At 44.6% G+C, this 17,130-nt stretch overlaps 3 protein-coding genes across 4 annotated transcripts; 1 reads left to right on the forward strand and 2 right to left on the reverse strand.

Moving 5' to 3' along the window:
* Positions 1-578: 578 nt before the first annotated feature.
* Positions 579-6,946, reverse strand: atp6v0e1 (ATPase H+ transporting V0 subunit e1). Its single transcript, XM_048262439.1, has 4 exons — positions 6,710-6,946; positions 5,443-5,490; positions 1,171-1,285; positions 579-895 (listed from the first exon to the last, which is right to left on the reverse strand). Exons 1-3 carry the CDS (start codon positions 6,811-6,813, stop codon positions 1,192-1,194), a joined length of 246 nt encoding a protein of 81 aa, XP_048118396.1. The 5' UTR covers positions 6,814-6,946; the 3' UTR covers positions 579-895; positions 1,171-1,191.
* Positions 6,947-7,732: 786 nt separating this feature from the next.
* Positions 7,733-11,454, reverse strand: rpl26 (ribosomal protein L26). Of its 2 annotated transcripts, none has more exons than XM_048262437.1 (4): positions 11,355-11,454; positions 10,271-10,443; positions 9,256-9,396; positions 7,733-7,900 (listed from the first exon to the last, which is right to left on the reverse strand). In XM_048262437.1, exons 2-4 carry the CDS (start codon positions 10,436-10,438, stop codon positions 7,772-7,774), a joined length of 438 nt encoding a protein of 145 aa, XP_048118394.1. In that variant the 5' UTR covers positions 10,439-10,443; positions 11,355-11,454; the 3' UTR covers positions 7,733-7,771. The 2 variants fall into 2 exon arrangements, with proteins under 2 accessions (XP_048118394.1, XP_048118395.1); XM_048262438.1 differs by having other exon boundaries at positions 11,351-11,437.
* A 3,172-nt stretch (positions 11,455-14,626) lies between these two features.
* On the forward strand, positions 14,627-16,661 carry gpr151 (G protein-coupled receptor 151). Its single transcript, XM_048262431.1, has one exon. It carries the CDS (start codon positions 14,817-14,819, stop codon positions 16,044-16,046), a length of 1,230 nt encoding a protein of 409 aa, XP_048118388.1. The 5' UTR covers positions 14,627-14,816; the 3' UTR covers positions 16,047-16,661.
* Positions 16,662-17,130: the final 469 nt, after the last annotated feature.

Below are 17,130 nucleotides of genomic sequence, written 5' to 3' on the forward strand. Positions count from 1 at the left end.
CGTGAGCTCTCAAATTGATAGTTTGCACTCCTAGTGGCGTGGTGATGTAGTGCAGCCATGCTGCATTCACGATGCTGTAGGCCTACTACACGTTCGTTTAGGCTACTCTTATAACTCATGTCGGCCTATTTATATTTATCGTCAATATTACTCCGTATGTGGAAGGGAAAATAGCTTTATTTGTAGTTAAAATATTATACTGCTGCATTTCCAGAGACCCCACAGATTTTTGTGGTAACTGCTTTCATGGGAGCCAGTCTTCACACTATGGGAGCTCATCTCACTCACGCATGCACACACTAACTCTCAAACCCATGTGTGGGCTATTACTTTTATTACTACTTTTGCCTTTGTTTGTTTTTTGCTTACTAATTATTCTTTATTTTAAAATAATTTTACCTTGTGTGTTTTATGTTTTCTTTTTATTATGATCTTTACCTTTTGAACTATTCTTTGACTATATTGCCCTTCTATGCTTTTATTTGTTATTATTGTTTGGTTTTGTTTATGTAAAGCACATTGAATGACCTGTGTATGAAATGCGCTATATAAATAAACTTGACTTGACACGTGTTCTCTTGAGTCAATGGTCTTAAAGTTTTAATAATCCAGAAAACTGAGTTCCACCTGCTATGGTCTGTGTTCATTCAAACATGTTTAATTTAAAAGACAGGGTAGCATAACTTATCATACTCATAAACAGATGTTTACACACTCAGTAAACACACAAACACAAACACACACACACCACTTAGAAGGTTCACCAGTGTTGTTAAGGTGAGAAACTGGAATGCATTCACGGCAACACACACACACACACACACACAGTCTTCAGGGGCCACCTTCCTCTCTGTGGAGGAACTGTCTAGTCTGGCATGGTCACAACCCCATGGGTCTACAATAAACAAACAAACAAAATAAATAAACAAATAAAACCACAGTTGGTGGACAAACAACAATCTCTGTGTGATATTCCATCTTAATGATTTCAATGCTCCTGCTGCACAACCCCACAGAGCAATATATAATATCTAGCACCGGGCCCATGGGATTGGTACAGTGAGCATCAGCGTGTGTGTGTGTGAGTGTGTGTGGTTCAGGCGTTTTCCATCTGTGACCCTGCAGTGGGCTCTAGTGTACCCCTAGGTCGTGGGGTCACGAGTCGCTCACCTCAGGGGCGGGGCAGTGCTTCTAGGGCCAGTGATACTGCAGGTACCAGATGACATCAGTCTTCAGTGCCGGGCCAAACAACGGATTGAGCTGAGACAGGATGGCAATGAGCCAGCTGCAATACACACACATCACCAGCAGAGAGCAATGAGCTGCAATACACACACATCACCAGCAGAGCGCAATGAGCCAGCCGCAACACACACACACACACACACACAAAGCGCTTTCAGATATAACCTCCGGAGTATATGCGGAGGTTTGTCAAACGGAGGTCCTACCCTTCGGATGATTCAGATATGATGCTAACCTGCGGACCTAATACTGACCTTATCACGGACGTATGTGTGAGCGACATACACGCACATTACAGAATCTCCGTGTGGTTGTCGAAGTGAGGGGTGGGGGCTTGTAGAGTTCACAAGATGCGAGATATGGCGAGAAGAATATATCGCGTCGCTGCCTGTCACAGCTGCTTTTTGTTTACAAAATGTAGCCTATGCATTATGTAGGCTAAAGAAGAGAAATCTATTGTGCATAGGCTAATACTTGAAGTAGGCTAGTTACGTAAGTGCGCACTTGAAATTGACCTAGCCTACAGTATTTGTATGTGTGCTTCAAATAAACACATTTATCTGTTTTCAACGTTATGTACCAGAATTAGCTATAGAACCCCAAATCTGGTTTTGCGTTGGAGAGAGAGCATGCACAAACTTTATGGTAGGCTACCAGCCAATTCAGTAGGCTAACTCAAGACTTCAAGATCATACAACGTTTTTAAGCAACAAACAAAATACTAACATTAGTAACAGTGAAGTTGTTCGTTTTTTTTATGGTTTATTTTTTCCAAAAGCATCCTCTCCCCATGTGTCGCATTTACGTAAGGAGCTTGGAACAAAGTTGGGTTTTCTTCGTTTTCATTTTCTCTAGGCATATATGCTCAGCAAATATCAGCGAGCTCAGCCGGTCATGAAGGCTATCAATTAACAGAAAACCGTGTTGGCTAACAATTTATTAAATACTCCTATTATTGTCGTCAACGACGTCGCTGTAGGCTACTGCCTTTTCAGCGCCTTCGGCTTATGATGATTCAGTCTTCTGAATTCGTTTGTCCTTGTCATGCAGTTGTAGGCTAACGTGTCTCTAACATTCCCTTCAGGTGTTCTATCAAAATGTTGTATGCCCTCATGGACAGTAGCTCCGTGATGTCTGCATCTTTCCAGGTCTTTCCGGAGATTTTCTGGACAGCACTATGCCACTCCATCATAACACTGGCATTTAAGTCAGATCTAACCACATGGGCCATCTAAAAAACGCCACCAACAGCCCCTCTCACTAGGTGTGAATTTTAACCGCATGCTCTACTCCTCGTTCAGACACAGCACATTTACATAATGTCCGGAGGAAATACTAGGGGGGGGAGTAGTATAAACACCGGGTGAATTCGGACTTCCACATGACCGGTTATGTCGTTCAGATATACGGCCCCACCGTTTAACATCGGCAGAACCTCCAGTCTTACACGTATGTCTGAAAGCGCTTACACACACATCACCAGCAGAGGGCAATGAGCTGCAAAACACACACATCACCAGCAGAGGACAATGAGCTGCAATACACACACATCACCAGCAGAGCGCAATGAGCAGAGGGCAGCACAAACACACACACACATACACACACACACACACATCACCAGCAGAGTCCTAGGGCCTGTACTACGAAGCGGGGTTACTGGCTTATCTGGGTAACTTCGAGAGTAACTTGATCACGTGTGGCGTAACTTCCCGATTAACCCGTACTACAAAAGGTGGATAGGTTTTAACCGAGGTATGCTGCCATGACAATTTACGCTGCATCTCAAACCTGCTCCGAGCAGGTTATGTTCTTGGTTAACACGAGGTTTCCGTTAACACCCTTTATAAGTACCACCCCTCCACTAACAATTTCTCCCGAGACAATGTTGGCGTATCTGGATGATCCATACGACATTGGAACGCAAATCGTGAGGGGCTCTCTTCGCAGGGCGAGGGGTTTTAGAGACCGCCAGAAAAATATATATACCCGGACGATATTCTCTATGAAGATATAGATTGTCAGCCGAGGGAATTTGTTATCTTTGTCAGATGATCTAGGCAGACGTCTCTAATGTCACCCATCATAGCAATGCCCTTACGTGGACATTCATGTATTCCATCGGTGATGCTGAACATCTGAGCAAGAATACTGTATGTCCGAAAATAAATCGGACGTAGGCCTACAGTATGCTGAACATCTGAGCAAGAATAGCCTAAAATAAATCGGACATAGCCTTAGGCCTAATAAATTAAAATCACCATTTTAACAAACTTGTTGAATTGAATGTCACATTACTGTACCCTGCACATAAAGGCTACACATTTCCACAGCACCAGAATCCGACCAAATGCCTCCCTCAACCCCTTCCATAAATCGGTCTTCCACTATTATTTGTGATGGCCAACTCCTCTGCTACTGTAAAACACTCTGGTGCCTTAGTGTTCAAAGACACCTTTTTCTTGTTAGCTGTAAAACAGAAGCCAAATGGAGGCTATAAGCATACTAGGCCTACATGTTTTCATAATTAAAGGAATTATCCGGAGTAAAATGCATTTTGGTCAATTTACCGATGATTGGGAGTACATCCGTTGAGTTGACATCAAAATCATGTCATTGGGATGTGTTTTGAGAAAGTTCGATTTTACCGTTTTTAGTCAAAACTCTAAAAAGAGTGAGTTTTAATTCCTTTTAATTCCTCGTAACACAGTAATTGTGTATTCCTCGTCCGTAAAATAAGGTGATCGCGTCATCATTGAAAGTGGTGACTTGCGCTGCAACCCGCCCCTTTTATGTGAACGCGCACAAACTACAATTAGGTTAACCCCGGTTCAACAAATCAACTTCTTTATCAGCGTCGTAGTACCGATTAACACCACTTATGATAACCAGGTTTTGTCAACCCCGGTTTAACAAAGTAACCCTGGGTTACATCTGGGTAGGTTAAGCTCCCTTCGTAGTACAGGCCCCTGCACATTACATTACATTACATTACAATACACACATCATCAGACACAAGTCAAGCAGACACACACATTTACGTATGTGTTAGGGCCACACATGAAGAAAAAAACCTTTTCGCCATGACAAGATTAAACTCGACATGTCAACTTTAACAATGAACTTGATTTCGAAATTTCGAGTTTAATGTCAACATGTTGAGTTAAATCTCGTTAAGGCAAAATATTTACTTTTCTTCATGTGTGGCCCCAATACTCAGTCATACATTTCAGAATAGGACGCTTCTCTTCTGGCCTCCTTGAGTTCATGTTGAATTAGCGATCAGTACTGCCCCCTAGTGGCCTCCAGTTGAGTTCATGTTGAGTTAGCGATAAGTGTGCTCTGGCCTCTCAGTGGAGGGGAGGGGCCAAACCGCAGAACGACTCAGGCCTGCACTGAGCACGCTCACATCCATACATCCTGAGGATCAATAAAGTATCTATCTATCTATCTATCTATCTATCTCTCTGTGGCTTTGTGGTCAAAAGCTGAAAGTGCTTCAGATCTTCAAATACACCTTTATCACTCTGGGTCTCTACTCTGACCTTCATCACGCCTGAAATAGACTCAAGACGCAGAACCATGGGAAATGCATACAAACATTTGCATTTGATAACAAAACCTACTAAATGTAAATCACTAATGTAAACATGAAGAGCGTCTCTGTGTGTGTGTGTGTGTGTGAACGCGTCTCAGTGGCAAGTGAATTTATTCTCTGTATTTGAGTGCTATTCTATCATTCCACTCTCCTAACCCAGTCATGGAGGGGAGCTGTTCTATCACTCCTGTGATGGAGGAGTACTGTTCTATCACTCCAAACCCACATCTTTCCTGCAGGTCAGGGGATCAAAACTAGTGACCTGGTATCACTTTTTCAATGAGTGTGTGGTGTTGGGCAGTCTGCTGCTTCCAAACTCAACATGGATGCTCCATTTCAGATGTTTTTGTTCAACAGCCTGGTCCTGCTCTTGATTGATTTTTTTCCATTTCCAGTCAATGTTAATGGAATGCCTTGCAGCGAGTGGAACAAAGTGCTCATCATCACACACACACACACACACAGAATGAGCTCACACGCTCACACACACAGAGAATGAGCTTGCACGCTCACAGACACACACACACACAGACAAACACACAGGGAGCAGGAGGTTGGGGGGGTGACTCACAGTACAGTGTTACATTTGTGATACTTACAACAAATAGCAGCACACGGCCGTCAGCACAAGCATGGTGACAATAACTCTGGAAAGAAACAAACGATAAAATAAGGCAAGGAGTGGACCTTCTTAAGACAGACCCACCTAAGACAAGGAGTGGACCTTCTTAAGACAGACCCACCTAAGACAACTCTGGAAATGCAGTCTTCCCTCAGTGATTCAAATGTTTTACACTGAAACCATAGAGAGCATGTTGACCCAGTGCATCAGTGTGGTGTGCTAACAGTTCCACAATGCCTTGCAGAGAGTGGTGCGTTCAACTGAACGCCGCCTTGCAGAGAGTGGTGCGTTCAACTGAGCGCATCTCGAGCACAGGACTCCTCTCCCCTCCCTGCATGATATATACATCAGCCGATGCAGGAATGGAGCCATTTAAATGATAAAGAACTCCAACCATTCCAGTAGCCTCAGTAGTCTGATGGTCCCATAATATCCATCAGGCCATTAGACTCCAGACATGAAAACTCTGGACTCAACTGATGTGGCAGTTCCAACTGTTGTCATTAGCGATCAGTAGCATCATATTGTACACTGTCCCATTTTATTTTTTTTTTTTTTTTAATAAATATTCATATTTTATTATTTAATCTAGTCATTATTAACTACTATTTTTAATCTTTTAGCTGTTTAATTTATGTTCTTTTCCATTTTTCACAGGCATGGAATTAACCACATATCACTAGTTGTAGGCTACACGGTTATAACTGTGACAAATAAATCCCTCTGAATCTGAAGACTTGGGTCTGGTCAGCTCGCATTCAACTCCTGATCAGCGGATTCCAAAGAGGAACATGGTAGAAACGTTCCACCCAAGAAAACATCCCAAAGTTGACACATAGACACGGGACTAGCAATCACTCCTGACACCCCATTAAACGGCTTTCTCCTGTTTTTAAGCTTTTATTTTAAACTACGTTACATTTTAATTTAGTTTAAAAAGATGCCATATGGATGTTCGCTTTAATAGTGTGCAGTTAATAAACAATCTTAAAGGGAGATATTACTTCGGCCAAGGGAGCTTTCTAACAGTGCCAAAACCTCCTCATTAGAAACAAGACACCGGTCTCGGTGTCAATTTCACCAAACATACCGACAGCAGAAAAAACTACTTTCATCCATTCATTTCTTTAAAAACTTATTTAAATGAGCCAATCATTCACCTTATGCACTATGAAACTTTGCTACGCTGTAAATTGGTTAGATAGGCTACGCAAAGTTCCTTTTCGGTTTAATGTTGTACTCACCCACTGTTCGGGCCCTTGGGAATAAACCAGGGCACGACACCACCGACTATTCCCCAGAATATCGTCATCACGGCCATGGGAATCACGAAGCTCAGCTCGGCCATGATAAAGCTTTGACTTTTGGATCAGAAGAGTAACTTATGCAGCCTTCTTATGCGCCCCGTCTCTATTCTACACGAACCGACCAGCGAGCCACCGCAAAACAAGGAAGCGCAGTCACATGATCACTCACGGACGAATACGTGGTGCGTTGTTGTCTGAACCTTCCTAGCCTACTGGCAGTCCAAGTTGTAGTAGACTATAGTAGTGAAAATGTGTTTTAATTTTGAGATGTGTGTGGGTTGAAAAGGGCGTTCTAAAGGCTATAGCTATTCATAAATCATTAGGCATATTAGTATAGCAGAGGTTGGATTGGCACAACTCGGCTCATGACAGTCCGAGTGTGAACAAAACGCACGCGGCTGACCCACGCGCTGAAACCAGACGTTAACGGGGACGGGATCCGTCCATTCTGTGTCCGGCGTCGATTATGTACTCTGGATCTTGATCAACAGATGTGCCTGGAGACAGACCTCTAGCAGGTCCAAGGACATCAGTTAATGACCGATGTTAATAATAATAAAATAATGCAGCTGTTGTTTTTCCCCATCGAGAGTAGGCCTAGTCTTATTTGTCTGTGATGTGTAATGTAACAATGTTTTTAACTTGTTAGATCCAGCAAGTCTGATATTGGACAAACTACTGCTTAAAAAAAAATAAAGGAACACTTCAATCATACACCGGGATCTTTGACACTGTTTCAAGTCTACATTGTCCAATTCCTTTAGTTTCAAATCTAGTAAAAGGGAGAAAAGGCTGCACTTGCATAAGTACATTTTATGGTGCAATAAAATAAAATAACTTCTGCAACGTTTGTGTGTGTGACACTGGTCACTCGGGAAGCCCGAGCTGTGATGGACTCAGGCAGGTGTGTGTGTGTGTGTGTGTGGGGTGCATGACAGAGTGAGCAGGAAGCATCAGCGGTGTGTTTTGTACAGTTTTATTGTTAACAAAAGCTCATGTTCACTCCTGCATCTTCTCGATGGTCTCCTCCTTGTACTTGCCCTTCTCCTTGCCGTCCTGGCGGGACTTGGCTTTGCGTTCGAGAATCTTCTTACGGTCCTTGTCCAGCTTCAGGCGTGTGATCACCACCTGACACACACACACACAAACAGGGGTCATCACTAAACACATAGAGGCAGCTTGGACCAGACACACACACAAACAGGAGTCATCTCACCAAACATATAGGCAGCGTGGACCAGACACACTAATCATGTCAATACCAGACACACACACAGGGGTCAACTCACCAAACACATATAGGCTGCTTGGACCAGACACACTAATCATGTCATACCAGACAGACACACACACACACACACACAGGGGGACAGACGGAGAGTCCTCTAGACTTTGGGCATTACACTCTTTGCACCACTGAGCCAGGCCTGATTAATCAAACACTGATTGGGCATTACACTCTTAGCACCACTGAGCCAGGCCTGATTAATCAAACACTGATTCACTGACCAGCTTTAACACCGGATCAAACACCATCTGCATCACCTAGGAACTACCACACACACGCACAACAATCATGCATCTGTACGTCGCCACCTGAGCCCTACCCACACACACACACACACCCTTGTTCACCTACTTCTAACTGACTACAACCACCCACAAACACAGACACCTGAATTCACACATCCAGGTGATCATTGATCATTGAACACATGCAGATACACACCACTTGAATTAGTCAAGTTGCAGTTGTCACACACACACTCAATACAGGACTACCACACAGTCAGTTTGAGTGTGTGTGCAGCTCAAACTGATTTCAGACAGCAAACAAAACAGAGTTCAGAGTGCCCATCACAGGTGTCACACACACCCACACATGAAACTAGTGCCCATATAGTTGAAGTTCCATTGTTGTCACCTGACCTTTGACCTATAACAAGCTCCATCAACATGAACAAAGTATCACCTCACACGCACACTGAACATATACTCACTCTAAAAATAAATATCGCCCTAACACCTAAACTGGACAACTGCACACACAGCTCACCTGAAACTGGACAGTCGCTCAAGAAAACCACCCTTGTGGAGAGACTATCAGCTCATCTGATTCTGAAACACTACACAGTCTCAGCAGAACACCCTGGCTCGTTTCTGGCCATCATGGCTACTGTCGCTATGGTCACTGGTCAATCACCACTGAACATCATAATCATTTGATCTTATTCAACATTATCTGGGTTTTACTCTGCACCCTTCAGACACAGACAGACACCAGTGCATCCTACTACCCCACACACACACACACAGAGCCCTTCAGGTGCATACCTTTGTGCCCTCCTACAGACACCAGTGCATCCTACTACCCCACCCCACACACACAGAGCCCTTCAGGTGAGTACCTTTGTGCCCTCCTACAGACACAGACAGACACCAGTACATCCTCTCATCACACACACAGAGCTTTGTGCGCTCACCTTGCTGGGGTGGATGCCGACATGTACGGTGGTTCCGTTGGCCTTCTCGCGCTGCACCCGCTCGATGTAGATGACGTACTTCTTACGATAGACCTGCACCACTTTGCCGATCTGCTGGCCCTTGTAGTGACCACGCACCACCTACACACACACAAATACATACACAATTAAGCATCAACTGTACCACAACACACTGCAGGTGTGCGTTCACCTTTGGGAGAGTATGGGGTAGACGTGTGTGTCTGGACCAGACGTGTCTCCGTGTGTGTGTGACCTGGGCCTCGTCATCCTTACGGATGGGCAATAGACCTGACCTCACTGTGTTTGTGTCTAAGGCTACGTTTATAGCGCAGGTTAATTGTGACCCAATTCCGATGTGCAGCATGGACATGTCAACAGGAAACAAGCGCATGGGCTCCGATGTGTTCAGATCGTATTCAGGCCTCATTCATATGTGGGAAATAAATCTGATAGGAATCAGATAAATGCCAATGTGACTGCAGTCAAAACAGGCAGATCGGATATTCCATGTCATTTTCAACTTGCACATTGTTGAAAATGCTCAGTCTTTCGGCTTTCGTATAACATTACATACAATGTTGCTTTCAATTTCACGTGAATGCAAGACTGGCAGAACAGTGTAATTAAAAATGAACAGATGGAAGAGGCGGTAGGCTCTCTTACTTTTAAATAAAAACAATAGCCTATTTCGCAGCCTTCTCAAGATACTTAGGAAAGTATCAAAAGTAAACAACTGCACAGAATGCCCACTGAAACACCCAAATGCAGGCTTACTTTGTGCATTTGCAGTGCTGTCTGTTTGCTTTTACTTCAGTGATCAAAATTCCTCTGGTGAGCATGTGGATTGTGTTTAAAATTAGTGACTCAAACTTGGATGCAAACAGGCAGTCAAGAAAATCCGATATAGGTGGACAATTGGAACTGAATCAAGGCCAGCCGGTGTAAACGCAGCCCATGTGTCTGTGTGCAGCCCAAGTGTGTGTGTCAGTCTCACCTGGACCTCGTCGTCCTTGCGTATGGGCATGGAGCGGACGTTGTACTTCTGTCGCAGCTCCTTGGAGAGGGGAGAGGACATGATCTTCCTGCGGATGTGAGAAGGGGCATTGAAGTGCCTCTTGCGGTTCTTCCGCCGGGAGGAGGTGACGAAGGGATTCAGCTTCATAGTGCCTGCAAACACACACACAGAGTCAACACACGTGCCCTTAGATGCAAAGATGAACAGGCCGTGTATCCATTCTCCCCCCTACACCGCATTAACATCACCAGGACAACAAGTCCCACTTGATGCTGTAGACACCCTGAGCCAGACCAGACGTCTCTAAGCAGCCAGGACAGCACTCACTGCAGTCATTCCCAGCTACAACACACACATTATAACCTCACCTACATCAACACAACACCTTCAATACCTAGACAAAACATTACAAGCAAACTGCGCATGCTAGCTGCCACACTACTAAAGGAACTTAACACACAGCGTCAGGTTAGTTAGCTTATGAGGAGTTAACGTTACCTTGACTCAAAAGTAAACTTAAACAGCTTCGCAACAATGCCGGGCATCTATGAATTCTGAGTTTGCCAAACATAACTACAACCACAGCACTACCCAACAATACAGTTACAGATACAGTTACAACACCAGCATAAGAGTTTAGCAACGACACGTTTATAGCTAACGTTAGCCTCGACATTTCCTTGGGTTGCTACCAACAAGTCTAAGTTGGTTCGGTAAGTTATAACGTTCAGCTAAGTTAACGCAGCAGTATAAGGTACACGCTACCATTACAAGAAAACCCTCCAACCCGACATACACACACAACCAGGGGCAGAACCTGAAACAGTCGTTTTGTGACACGGAGATCACAGCCTTACGGTGGGACCTTATGCTAGCAGTAGCAAGGGTATTTTGACCAACTATAACTTCCACTACAGGGAATCTACCACTGTAATATTCAGATCTGATGAACAATCACAACAAAATCGGTGACAATTGCAATACGAGGGACGGCAAGGACGAGTTTGAAAGGGAGGATGGTGTTAGATGATTTCATTCATGTTAGCCAGAAAAGCTTACCCACCCGATGCTCCGCTATGGCCGCCGGAAAAGAGACTCACAGTCTACTTCCGCTCAAACTAGTCGACACTGAAATCTCGCGATAAGATTGTGGTTACACGTGTTTGACTGCAACCTATACTCATAAACCATGGTTATATTTAGATTTATTTAAAATTAGGTAGGCTACTTTAAATATGACTGATTACATTTAGATTTATTTAGAATTATTTTAAAACATGACTGTTTACATTTGAATTTAATTAATTCATTCTTCATTCATTCTTCTATTCGTTAAATTATAATGACAAGGAGCACCAGGTTACCAGGTTACAGAGATAGTCTATTTTAGTCTATTTTAGAAATTATATGGACAATATGCCCAGAAATATTCTACATCTCAGGGTTCTGAAGCTATGTGAGCATTATTTAGCTCACAGCCAGTAATGCATGTTTTATACATAGACAGTAAAAGGTTTTATACCTCGTATTTCCCTTGTGTTGAAAAAACGAAAAAAACCTGCATTTTCTCTTGTGACCACTGGAGAGGATCATTGGACCTTGTTTAAGTTGTGGTTGGTACTGTGTTTAGTTATGATATGAAAATAGTTTGCCAATACCCCCTCAATGAATGAAAACACTAGTGACTAAGCTCTCAGTTTGAATCTTTCTGAGTTTCGTCCCCCTTGACTGTTACTTCTACCCTCTTATGCGGGTGGATGTCAAATCCTCCCAACATCCCCAACCAAAACACACACCATACAGGTGGTGGATTGGTTCAAACGTTAGTTATGTCCAGCCTATAGCTATGTAGCTTACGCTGAAGAAAGTAAACTAATCAAACGTTATAGTTAGTAGCTTACACTAAAGAAAGTAAACTGATCAATACATCCAATGGCGGTTCTATTTTACATGGTGTGGTTGAGTTTACTGATTGCATTAGTTCATTACTGGAGTTTGTGTGTGAGGAAAACATGGACATTACATGGACTGACTTGACCAGTGTCCTCTCATTGACCAGCAGAGTGGGTGTAGGACTTGAGCCGCTTTAACCTGTTGAGTGAATTATTTTCCTGGTTCCTTCTAGAATTCTACGCAAACAATCTATAGTTTCAGTGTTCCTTATACAGTCTAAGGGGAAAATCTTTGAGGGTAATTGTGACATCATAATGTGGAACTCTCGGTTCGCGAACATTCTAATCACATATTTGTGACCGTACTCCTCAACAGGTTAAACAGGAGAAGCTCCTTTCTACACCTGCAGATGTAGCTCCAATTGTTGCCACTAATGAGAACAGTTTTTAAAGCTGAGGCAGACTAGCATACACACATGCCATATATACATACTCAGTTCATACCTGCTACACAGCAGTCCTGAGGTGCCATAGTTCCATCATGGATATACTGCCCTGATTAGAATGTCCGGGATGATGGTGTTGAAGGCTGAGCTATAGTCAATGAAAAACATTCTTACATAGCTCCCTTGATATGATTGTTTGTAGATATGATGTTTACAGATGATGTGATTGTTTGTAGATGTGATGTTTACAGATGATGTTATTGTTTGAAAATATATATATAGATGTGATGTCATTGAAGAGAATCGTTTTCAGCTGCTGTTTACAGATGATGGTTGTGTCATTAGCTGTTTACAGATGATGTGATTGATTGTAGATGTGATGTCTACAGATGATGTGATTGTTTGTAAATGTGTCATTTTTTGGGATGTGGTCCATCTACAAATCATGAGCACGAGCAACCCTAAAATGAAATTGTATAGCACACTGATGTAAATGATGTTAACAAACAGATGCTTGATTTGGGGGTTCAACAGTGTATATCAGACGCTTGATTTGGGGGTTCAACAGTGTGTATATATCCTCAAAATAATTATGTTATTTTTGTTGATGCTTGGAAAAAGTGGGACAGCAAATGTATAGGTATTTGGTATTCCTACACTTTGACCTTTGGCCATATATTGTGTAAAGTCATTAAGACAGTTCTAAACAATTATTTGCAGAGTAGCCTACTAGTATTTAGTGTGATTAAGATAGCATAATTGAGATAGCAAAAGCACTTAGGATGGTTTGACAGCCTGTGGCAGCCTATAGCCTGTAGTGCTGCCTATACCGTAGATCAACCTGTTTACTCAGCACGGTAGTCCTTCAGAGGTGTCAGATGATTATTATGGTGATGATATAGTATTACATCACTTACCTGATGTCATTTCAACCTCTACCCAAATCATTTACATTGTGTACAAGTGCAAACTAAGCTTTGTAAAAATGTAGGCTATTATGTTGTCATATTATGGATTATTGTTAAAAAAAATATTTTTATTAAAGCATAATATTCTACAAAATAATCCCTCAATATATTTCACAGATGCAATTCATTCATCCTACCTTTTTGTAACATATACCTCAGGTGGCTTTAAACACCATGTTCTATTCTCTACACCTAACTAACCTCTCACTTATCATGTATACAGACCTTACTGCCCTGTAACTGACCCTAGGCAGATGGGTCAGGCCCTTGAGTCGTGGATCTGCTCGAGGTTTCCTCCTATGTATCTCCAATTCTAGGGAGTTTTTTCTCGCCCCTGTTACTCATGGGCCTTCTTTTCTTTTCTCTGATTGTCTAACACTCTGTAAAGCGCCATGAGACATGTGTAATGTTTTGGCGCTCTATAAGTGAAATTAAATTGTGCTTTAAAAGTAAAATCTAAAGATAAAGAAAAGTAAAATAATGTAAAAAAGATTAACATTCATTATGCTCTCTGCCATTCAAAATGTAGCCTAAAGATCTTTTAGTTTTAGTGCACTGAGAGAGAGAGAGAGAGAGAGAGAGGGAGGGAGAGTATTTTAAGATCAATGTGTCTTCTTCACCCACACACACACAAACACACACACACACACACACAATGGAGGGACGATTGCTGGTGGCTATTCTTTGCCATATCTGTCAGATCATCATGACATCGAAGATTGATGGTTCAGGTCATGAGATGAACGAAGATAAAAATGGATATTCTCTCTCTTTCTCCCATCACCTCCCCACCTCTCTCTCACACACACATTTCCTCTCATGATATTTCGACACAAACTGGGCACAGAGCCGTTAACCCGCTGGCACGCGCGCAGAGGTGGGCGCTGCTCATTAATTCATCCAGGGTGCACCTAAGCTCGTGTAGCGCGCTATCCGGACTCGTGTTTTAATTGGCCCCGCGAGGCTGTCGCGACAGGCGATATGAAACGCTCTCAGTCAGTTAGGAACAGCAGCTGTCAATCACACGCACCTTTATAAAGTCTCATGCTTCGCGCCTGTTGCTGGGGATAAGCTTCTCGTGCTGACAGGTGGCAGAGTGGAATTGATCGATCGGTTGTGCATTCCAGAAGTCGCGCGCTTTGGACTTTTAAACTGCAGCGAAATCATCACTAGCCTCCCTGAAACTTCGAAAGATTTTTTCGTCTTCAGTTGGAACAACATGGATACAGCACCGGTTACTAACGGGAGTGTGAGAAACAGCTCGGTGGACCAGCGCGCGTTCTTCGAGCCTGACGCGCCGCTGCCTCTAGAGCCGGCAGAGCTGCGCGTTCTGATCCCAGTGATCCTCGGAGTCCTGTGCGTCCTGGGGCTCGCGGGGAACGTCACTGCCATGGGCGTCCTGATCAGCAACGCGCGCAAAGCTAAGCTCTCGCTCATCAACGCGCTCCTACTCAACCTCCTGCTGGCCGACGGGCTCGTGCTGGCGTTTGTTGTGCCGTCCAAAGCGGCGGTGCTCTCACGCCTCGGCTGGCCGCTGGGTTGGTTCGTGTGCAAGACGGGCGACTGGTTCGTGCAGACGTGCCTGGCAGCCAAGAGCGTGACCCTGGCGGTGATGTCCGGCGCGTGCCACCGCTACGTCAGCAACCCCAGCCGCGTGGTGAGCGTGCGTCCTGCTCGCCTGGCGCTGCTGCTGCCGCTGCTCTGGGTGCTGTCCGGCTCCTTGGCGCTGCCCGCTGGACTCTACGCAGCACTGGTGGACCGGGAGGGGGCGGCGCGGGCGTGTGTGCGGCGGGTGCCCGTGCGGGCTCGGCACCTCATGTGGGTGTACACACGCGTCTACCCGCTGCTGGCCTACTGCTGCCCGCTGGCGGTTGCCATGACGCTCTTCTGCCACGCCTACTGCCAGAGCCGTCGCCGTGGGAGCAAGAGCCACAGCAACCTGCGCGCGCAGGTCAGATCCCGCAAGCTCACGCTGACACTGCTCGGCCTGGCCCTCGCCATGGCAACGCTCTGGCTCCCGCACTGGCTCTGGTGGGCGTGGCCGCACGGTGGGCGGGGCCTGTGGCTGGCGGCCGAGCTGCTGCCCCTGGCGTCATCGCTGGTGGACCCTGCGCTGGTGCTGGCCCTTAGCGACGAGTTCCGCCAAGGTTACCAATCGCTATGGAGACGGCTGACTCTGCGCCAGGCCCCGCCTCCAGCCAAGCCGAAGCCCAGCCCCCATACGCCGACCGCACCCACCTCTCCGAGGCCCCGCCCAGAGACCTCCCTGCCGCCCGCTGAATTACACACACTCACGGACACACACACAGACACTCTCACGCAGCCCGGGGAGTCACCTGCAGACGTAGTGTTGCCCGATGTGGAGCAGTTCTGGCACGAGAGGGAGAACACCTCACACACCGACGACAACGACCCCATACCCTGGGAACACCCACAGCCTGTGAACTAACACACACACACACAGACAACGACCCCATACCCTGGGAACACCCACAGCCTGTCAACTACCACACACACTGATACACTACACACAGTGTAGGATGTTTGTGTTTTCACGACTCAGAGAAAGACATTGACCAGCAATTACCTTCATTAGAGGTTATTAGCATCTTAATGAATCTCGTATATGAATTCCCTTCGTCAGATGTGGTTCATCTTAACTAATCTTGTTCAGTAGACATTAACATCATCAGTTACATACACACACACGCAGCCCACCTGCAGTTACACTGTGTCTGTTTGGGCCCCTGGTTCTGTGGGTGGCCCTCTGTAGAAACCTCGAACCCTTTGCTTGTGTGTGTGTGTGTGTGTGCTATCTGCAGTGGGTTTAAGTAGAAACTTGACCAGTTGGTTGTGTTGGTGTGTATTGTACTATTAACTAGCTTGGAGAGTGGTATGTGTGTGTGTGGTGGAACATGGTGGTGGAACAGTAGGCGGAAGTGTGTATTTGTATATATAGGCTATAGTCTGTGTGTGTTATTTGTATATATACGCTATAGTGCATGTGCATGTGTGTGTGTATTTGTATATATAAGCTAGTGTGTGTGTGTGTGTATTTGTGTATATAAGCTATAGTGCATGTGTGTGTGTGTGTATTTGTGTATATAAGATATAGTGTGTGTGTTATTTGTATAGATACGCTATAGTGCGTGTGTGTGTGTGTGTATTTGTGTATATAAGATATAGTGTGTGTGTGTTATTTGTATAGATACGCTATAGTGCGTGTGTGTGTGTGTGTATTTGTGTATATAAGCTATAGAGTATGTGGGTATTTGTGTGTATGAGCTATAGTGCTTGTGTGTTACAACATGGAACCCTGAAGGAGAAGCCTATTTTCCTGTTGTTAAGTGGAGCTGGTGTTCTTTTAACAGTCTCTTTCTATCTTACACACACACACACACACACACAGGTTAAATGATCACCTGTGTGGACAGTGAAACTCGTATGGTTCTTCACCTGTGCTAGTTCTTACCTCACACACACCTGGAGCTGAACGTGTGTGTGTGTGAAACGACACGCACAGACTGCTTCAA

This window comes from Alosa alosa, chromosome 14 (genome assembly GCF_017589495.1).
Source record: "Alosa alosa isolate M-15738 ecotype Scorff River chromosome 14, AALO_Geno_1.1, whole genome shotgun sequence".
In the NCBI taxonomy this organism is placed as follows: Eukaryota; Metazoa; Chordata; class Actinopteri; order Clupeiformes; family Clupeidae; genus Alosa; species Alosa alosa.

Coding starts and splice junctions, on each gene's coding strand:
- atp6v0e1 (XM_048262439.1), bottom strand. CDS start 6,813: ATGGCCGAGCTGAGCTTCGTGATTCCCATGGCCGTGATGACGATATTC. Junction 5,491..6,709: donor CCCAAGGGCCCGAACAGTGG/GTGAGTACAACA, acceptor GTTTCTTTCCAG/AGTTATTGTCACCATGCTTG. Junction 1,286..5,442: donor GCCGTGTGCTGCTATTTGTT/GTAAGTATCACA, acceptor TGTGTATTGCAG/CTGGCTCATTGCCATCCTGT.
- rpl26 (XM_048262437.1), bottom strand. CDS start 10,438: ATGAAGCTGAATCCCTTCGTCACCTCCTCCCGGCGGAAGAACCGCAAG. Junction 9,397..10,270: donor GCAAGGACGACGAGGTCCAG/GTGAGACTGACA, acceptor GTGTGTGTGTAG/GTGGTGCGTGGTCACTACAA. Junction 7,901..9,255: donor TCGGCATCCACCCCAGCAAG/GTGAGCGCACAA, acceptor TGTGTGTGTCAG/GTGGTGATCACACGCCTGAA.
- gpr151 (XM_048262431.1), top strand. CDS start 14,817: ATGGATACAGCACCGGTTACTAACGGGAGTGTGAGAAACAGCTCGGTG.